This window comes from Silene latifolia, chromosome 5 (assembly GCF_048544455.1).
Source record: "Silene latifolia isolate original U9 population chromosome 5, ASM4854445v1, whole genome shotgun sequence".
NCBI classification, from domain to species: domain Eukaryota; kingdom Viridiplantae; phylum Streptophyta; class Magnoliopsida; order Caryophyllales; family Caryophyllaceae; genus Silene; species Silene latifolia.
Window position 1 is genome coordinate 24,185,205 of NC_133530.1, and position 8,364 is coordinate 24,193,568.

The 8,364-nt window shown below is 32.7% G+C and overlaps 1 protein-coding gene across 1 annotated transcript; it reads right to left on the reverse strand.

Moving 5' to 3' along the window:
• On the reverse strand, positions 1-1,258 carry LOC141657068 (early nodulin-like protein 9). The gene is made up of 2 exons (XM_074464182.1): positions 963-1,258; positions 1-580 (listed from the first exon to the last, which is right to left on the reverse strand). Exons 1-2 carry the CDS (start codon positions 1,138-1,140, stop codon positions 174-176), a joined length of 585 nt encoding a protein of 194 aa, XP_074320283.1. The 5' UTR covers positions 1,141-1,258; the 3' UTR covers positions 1-173.
• Between the last annotated feature and the right edge of the window lie 7,106 nt (positions 1,259-8,364).

Below are 8,364 nucleotides of genomic sequence, written 5' to 3' on the forward strand. Positions count from 1 at the left end.
TGACAAAGCAAACTTTGACTCATCTTATTCATCCAATGGATCAAACAATCACAAAATACCAACCTTAACATTCAAAATCACAAACACACAAATTAAAATAAATAACATCACAACAAAATAAATACAAATTAATCATAATAATTCATAAACACATAATTCTGATAGAATTATGATCAGAAAGCAAGGAGTAGTGTAGCACCCACAAGAGCACCAACTGAACCAAAGCTCAGGACAATAGAGGTAGCACCATTACGCGGTTGGTCAGCTTCAGCAGAGGGAGCAGGAGAGACCACAGTGGTGTTGGATTGCTGCTGATCAACGACGGGTGAAGGAGTTGGTGCGACTGGTGAAGGCGGCGAGGCTGTTTTGGTAGTTCGGTCAGCTAAGACTACTACTACTAGCTTCTCATTTTTGTTGCAGTTGTCTTTGTTGCCACTTATGAAGTAGTATGGACCTGATGCATTGAACTTGAACTCGGTGTGACCGTCTGTGAACTTTGCAATGGGTGAGTTTGTGTTGCAGTTGCTGAAGTCTTCTTTGGTTACTTGAAGGACTGAGTCACTTGTTTGGTACACAAACACTAGTATCCAAAAAGAAGAATTAATCATTAAAACTTGAATTAGTCATTATAAGACAATCTGGTTTAGTCTGGATTCGAGTTGAGTAGAAGTAGAAATTGTCGCTAAAACATCCAGAATCTATATTTTTGTATAATACTAGCTTTAAAATTTCAATTGGACGATAAAAATCAAAATTTTCTGGTCGTGTCAGCTAGTCACATAAGATACGGTCATAGACCAATCTCATGCAAAGACTATTAAAATATAAGATGACACGCTCACTTTGACTCAACAGATTGTTTACATTTAATTTAAATATTTCTCACTAAATAATAAAAGTGTAACTAATCTGTTGAATCGGAGAAAGTATAAATCGTGCAAAAGTTAAGGAAGAAAACTTACATAAAGAATCACCAATTTGAAACCTCATTTTTTCAGCCCATTGATTAAAAACAGCACTATTATCAGAAGGAACAGACCAACCCTTAGAACCACCTACAGTAAATGTAGCTGCATCACCTCTTTGCATCAACAACACTAGACCAAATAAGCCAACAATGATACTACCACACTTAGCCATTTTACGTTAATCAAAAGCAAACAAATACGCTACGTGATTCTTCTTTGTCTCGACTCAAACAACGAGTTTTCAGGGTAAAAACAGAGGATTTAAGGATTTAAGGAAGAATTTGAATGATGTTTGTGGGAATGGTAGAAGGGTTTATGTAGGGGAAATAGAAGGTGAACTTTACAAGCTGTGGCAGTGAAGCTTTTGTTTCTTTTACTTATTCTTATGCTTTTGTAGGTTTCGTAGGATTAAGAACAAAGTATAAGAGGGAACTTTTTATTGTTTTTAGAAGAAATTAAGATTAAGATTTTTGATTTTAAGTTGTTTATGTTGGTGGTTTTGTATATGCTTTGCTTTGATTAACATCAAGAATATTCATATCTTGTTGTTTAGGTTTAGATTGGTTATGTGAATTCTCTCTTTGGAACTTCATGTTAGAAAGTTCTCATTTTTTAACTATTAACTTGATCTTCCACATTCATTATTTAATCGGGTTGGGTTTAGGCTGTGTAAGTTCAGACCGGGTCACTTCGGGTTTGCAAAAATTCGAGTCAGTTCGGATTTGCAAGAATTCGGGTTGGGTCGATCATTTCAAGTTCGAGTCATTTTCGGATCTGTTATTTTCAAGTTATTTAAGGATAATGGTCAGCTTGTAACAATAAACGTTCGGGTCGGGTCATATAGAGTTCGGGCACTCGATATGAATGCCAGTCTGAGTTGAGTTATTCGAGTGTAGTCATTCAGATCGGGTCCATCCATTTTATCAGCTACTTGTCCCTATGCAAATTGATTTCAACATAGAATTTGTCACTTCACAAATTAGAATTTGTCACTTCACAAATTGTGAGACCATAGTTCGGAATAGTTCCCTTGCTATTAGATCATTTCAATTCTTGGGCCTTGGACCACGCTACTTATCATAAATGAGGCGATAATGGGCCTTTATGACACAACTCTCGTGGTGGACTTGAATGTTAAACTTAGTCCAAAATTGATATCTCCTCCGTTTTAATTATTTGTTTACCTAAAAATGCTTTAATTAAAATATTTCTCACAAATAATATAAAAGGTAAACAAATAAATTTAACACATCAAATTTATCATCTGTGCCCATAAATTGTATTCTTCATATGTCCAACAAGGACTTTTTCGAATTTGAGGTATTTACAGAAATGATTCAGAAGCGGGCATACTCACTAACCCGCTTTGCTTCAATCATCCCCTCTACAACACGTCATTTCCAAGATTGAACTTGTTCTATAATCGTGCATCTTACGGGGGCGTGTAAAGGATAATTCCTATCTATTATAGAACATTGTCGTTGTTCATGTGAAAATCAGTTTCTGTTAACAATTAACCAGCTAACCAACATTGTATATGCTCCCTTCGAGCCACAACTACTTTCCAAAATACAGCATAGAGTACAAAGGAGTATAAATATAAACAATCAAATAGTGAAAAATAAAAGGTAATTCGGAGTCGACCGTACAATATACATATAAGCCAAAATGCCCAATCATATAGCAACATGTTAAAAGACTAACGTCACTCGATATGAAAAGTTGTCAAGTTTGGAATATGGACTGAGTACTCTCAAGTCCAGGGGAGATAGTCAAATTCGTAATGAAGTTACCTCTACGGCTCTACCTATACTAATGTAGTGAATTGTAAAAGGTGTGGAATTCATTCATTATCAATAATATCTTTAGCTTACATATAATTCTAAAAGCAAAGTTATTTACTCATTCCTTAAGCAAGTTACTACGTTTTAAAATTTGACTTCATACAATTGAGTTTATTGGTGAAGTTGCTGTATAAACTAACGACTTACTGATAACGAAGATTAAAAAGAAAACTATACATGATATATAGGCCCTGTTTGGCAAACAGGATAAGCAAATTCATGATAGCGGATAACGTTAGCAAAATACGGTGAACAGATTTCAATAGCAAGTTTGACTATCAAACAAATCAGCAGAATTAGAAAAATGTAGTGTTTGGTAAATAGTAGATTTTAAGATAATTAAAATGATTTCATGAATAAAGTGAATATATACTAATGCAATATGTTGTTGTTAGCAGCATATTCAAAAAATAGTATATTTTGACCAATATGCTATCAGAATACGCCGTTTACCAAACACATGAAAATAGTAGATTGCTTGGTCAAATTACTAATTAGGCCAGAATCTACTAATTTCGCTTAATATATTGTTTACTAAACAGGGACATAGTTTGAGATTCGTCCTGAATTTCTAGGACATCAATTAATTTAAGTTGGAGCACTTAAATTAGAATGTGTTTTAGGAAATAGGGTAGCCTAATGGATTAGCAAGATTATGTTCTAAATGCAAAATGAAAACCACGAAATTGAAAAGATATTGTATTATATACAAAGTAATATGAAATTTTCTTCTGAACAAATGGAAGAGTAAATCTTCTATAAAACTGTTTTACAATATCAAATTTGTAAAATCATATAACACAAGACCTTAATATCCTTATTATTAAAAGTTGTAATTGACGGAAGTTATTTTAGTGGATTTTTTAGGTAAAATCGTGCTTATGTAAGAATTGTCGTACCTCAACAAAATTATTCATCATTCGACCGAAAAAAAAAAACACAAGGTTATTCACCATCAAATATAAATTTGTTTCTTAATAAGAATACAAAACTATATAGTCTTGATAAAATCTCTACTAGATTAAAATTGAACTTTAGCTAGGTGTTTGTGCTTTTTTTTTTCTTTTCTTTTTTATGTTAATCGGACCAAGTAATTTGGGGCACTTTATATTATGAGTCCGGTTTTGATAACCTGACTATAGATAACCGTGGTAGGAGATGTACCACTTATTGCTTTAGGAAACCTACTCTCCTGCACGCTAGGGTGAAGTCTAGTGGTTAAAACTTGAGTATTTTCAGGAGACTCAAGTTCAAGCGCCCCAAGAGCAAAATCTTGTGGAGCATTCTTGATCTGAGTTCATGCCTTATAGAATTTGAGTCTGTCACTCTCGGGTAACTTACTTATACCCGAGGGTTTACCCAGTGCGCACCGGAAAAAAAAAAAAAAAAAAAAAAAGATAAGCACTTCACTAAGAGAGTACCAATTATTTAGTGATAAGTGGATCTAATTAAATGTGAACAATCAAATTGTTCATCAAAAACATTTTTAAAATAGAAAGGTAAATAATTAATTGAAACGCTCAAAATAAAAAGGCTAAATAAATAAATGATCGGGAGGGAGAGAGAATAATCTTTAGGCTTATGTTGCTGGTATAGAATTAATTAATTTCATCATATCATATCTTGAGGACTCGCTATTTTGTTTTGGTGACAGCATCACAGAATGACAGAAATAAAGTCATCTTTTCACAAACCTTATACTAACTCGGTTCACTCGCCCGAGTGAACTCATATCCGAGTCAGGTAATAAAACCGGGTTGTTGGACCAGGTCAACAGTAGCAACTCGATCTGATGATTGTGATCCGGTTCTATTCAGGGGTATTTCTGGTATTTCGGATCTCAGTAATAGACTTGTGTACGGAATTTATTTTCTATTATTGGAGAGACATGAATGGAAAGTGGTGTTTATGATTGCATACAATTAGCCAAACCTTCCTACTTTCTTTAATTTTCAATCTACATAGAGGTTGAGCACAGCCACTATCTATTTTAAATACGAGTATAAAATAGGTCAAATACATATTGAATCGCATGTTAAGTTGTTTAGAAAATGTTAAATTTTTTGTCTTTACTATCATATGATAGTATTTGACCAGCTTTAAGATTTAGGCGACGAATTATACTCCGTCTTAAGACTTACTAGAGTTTGGGGGTTTGTGAGATAAAATTGATGAATTTCAAATATTTTTGAGCTTAGATGTGGTGGGCTTTGACCTAATTTTTCCATTTTATTTGTTTTTTCATATTAAAAAGGAAAAATATGTGTTTATCGACTTACAAGTAGGCAACTGGACATTAGAAGTGAACAAGTGGAAATGTGAGAAAAAAATTTAATGGATCATTATTTTCCCTATTTTTTGTCATTTCTTTGGTCTTTTTGTGAAGATGAATAGATAACAATTGATTGAGACGAAGAGATATTCCTTTTGTCTCATAGCGAGTTTTATCGGTCCCATCATTATTTTTCTTCATGCTATAATGAAGCTTGTGAATCTTGTTGGAAGATAGAGTATTTAGTAACCATCTTGAAAAATTTGAACAAGAATTGTCTGATCTAGATCTTATTATAATATTATGATGAATTCAATGGAAATAGAATTTAGAAGAACTAAATAAATCTTTGTTAGGTGGCTAAACCCGCCAGTTGGATGCGTTAGTTGCTATAAATGTTGATGCACAAATGAGACTATAAGAGGTAATCAAGTTTATTACTAGGCTAAATATATTCATATGTGGGCTTAATTCGTATTCTATGATCGAGAAAAATAACACAATATTTACCTTGTTATTGTCAAAAAAAACCATGTCAATCAAAAGTTTAAATTGATGGTTAGAATCTTATGATCGGTTTTATATTCTAACATGTGTCCCTCACACTTGAAGGTGGTGAGATTTGAACCTGTGATCTCTTGATCACACTGCCTCTGCTACCATGTCAAGAAAATCACGGTTGGAGTGTCAATATCGATTTTATATTCTAACAGAGTAACAGTATAAACACATTTTTATTCAATCGGGGGCGTCTCAAACCATGATCATATCTTGAATTCGTGCCGGAAGCTAATGTGAAGCGTGCAATGGAAGTTTAAGTTGAACATACGTAATGCATAACAAATAATCGTGAAAATCGCCAAATCGGCTTGTTAATCTAGATATTGATCAATCATGTACGCATGCTTGAGGATTTTGAAGATATATAAACACCTCTATATATACGTTGTACTCCGTATTTCAATTCGCACGAAACAAGATGTTGGATGAGTTTTACACTTGTATGGCTACAAATATTGACGTAATTATTCCTTTTTTATACTAAAAGAAAATTGAAATGAATATTAGTTTCGATTTCTAACACAATGCTACTTCGTAGTAATTTCTCAAGGTACTTAATTGCCAAATACTCCCTCTATTCATTTATTTTTAAGAAGCGGAAAGGAAAAAAAAAAAATGAATGGAGGGAGAATTACTAGAGTACAAAAATATTCATGACAGAACTACTGAAGAGTGACGATGTCGAGTCATCATGGGCTAAAAACGTATGTAGACAAGTAGACATGATATACTCCTAGTAGAAAGAAGTTCCTGGAATATGTTAAGTTTTAGTGGAGGAATATAATGAGTAGATCCAGCTTGCTTTTAACGTTTCAACACCGGAAAATTATCAAGTTGACTACTAATGTTATTTGTTAACCACAACACAAAATTTCATTGAAGACGGCTATATCCGTTACAAGCTTGTGACGGATACCGTTTTCTCTCACAAAATATCCATTGAGAGGTGAGTGAGAAGCACATGTCTGCCCACCTTGTCCCTCTCCTTTTTGTGAGAGTGTTTTTCAACTCAATGACGGGATTAGCAAAAAAGTAAAAGACGCTTTGTAACCACAAATACTTCTTTAAAACGTACATGTATTTGTCTTAAACTATAAAACGAAATAAATAGATGAACGAGATAAAAAGTTAAATGTTAGAAATGACAATTCTTGTCCTCTTTACATACATGGGTGCTTGGGGTGATATTTAACACACTATAAAGCTAAGATAAACATGACCGTTTTAAGGAAGACCAATAGTTTATTGAGTACTGCGTAATGAAACGCTAAGATTGTAAGAATGATATACGAAACGTCTGTTAAACCGTTTTTGAGTTATTTTGTTGGTTTTTTATATTGGATTATTTTGACTTTGTGATTTAAGGTTAGAAATTTTTAACACTTTGTTTATGTAAGATAAGAAATAGAATTCAATTTAATGTTATTTTTAGCATAATAGTTCTTTTGGAGTGAATGGAGCTGCACTGATGAATTGAGTTGAACTGAATTGAAATCTGTTGAGATAAATAGGGCTGAAATAAGTTGAGTTGGGCTGAATTAAACTGATTGACAGCTGAAATTGAGTTGGAAAAACTATGGCCTAAGCGAGTAAGCAAGTCGTTTTTGAGAAAAAAAGGTGTTCTTTTTATTGTCGTTTTGCATTTCCCCCATGTATTATGGGAGGAAAAAAATGAAGTACACTAACTAAGCACGAAATAACTATGCATTCACTTCCATTTGGTCAGTAAAACTTGGGAGAGACAGTATTTTAATAAGTTATTAAGAGATCAGTCTTTTATACTCTTTTATTTGTACTTTGTGATCCTATTGTTGTTGATCGTGACATAGTAATTTCGTATCTAGCAATTTACATAATAAATGTACCCATTTTATCTCTAAGCATGATTTGTACCTATTTTATTACCTTTAGTACCACTTTTTCTTAAGATTGTAAAATAGTCTCTCAATAAACGTATTGAGAGACCGTCTCTCAGGAGACCTTTGATTTGTGTAAAAGTTTACTTCGTATTTCCCAATTTTCCAAATTCTTACCTTAATCAATAATGGGTTTTTTTATCCTAAAATGATCATATTTTCTCCGTCATAAATGAGAATTTATAAAAAAAAACTTATATAAAATATAGTTTAACTTTTTCCAATATCTTTCTTAATTTATGTGCGATAATTCACTAAAACTTGAAAGAGATAGTCTTTCAATAAGTTATTGAGAGACCAGCCCTTTTATTTGTATTTCGTGACCCTTTTGTTGTTGATCGTGACATAGTAATTTCGTACTTATTTACATAATAAATATACTTATTTTATCTTTAATCATGATTTGTAGTTATTTTATTACCTTTAGTACTATTTTTTCTTACAATTGTCAAATAGTCTCTCAATAAAGTTATTGAAAATCCGTCTCTCAAAAGACCTTACTCGCAATAATATACTACTAGCATACAGATTATATATGAGTTTTTTTTTTTTTTTTGGTAATCAGCAGATTGATATTAGCAGAAGCAGATTGGTAAAGCAGATTAATAGGCGCTGTTTGGTAAACGGCATATTGGCCAGTTTTTAGCATATTCAAGGGTTTTAGCATGTTTGACCAATCAATATGCTAATTTTAGTGTTTGGTAAACAGCATATTGAAACAGCATATTTGGGGTCAATATGCTATTTTACAATATGCTGCTTACCCTAGCATATTGGTTAGCATATTGTAAAATAGGAAATTT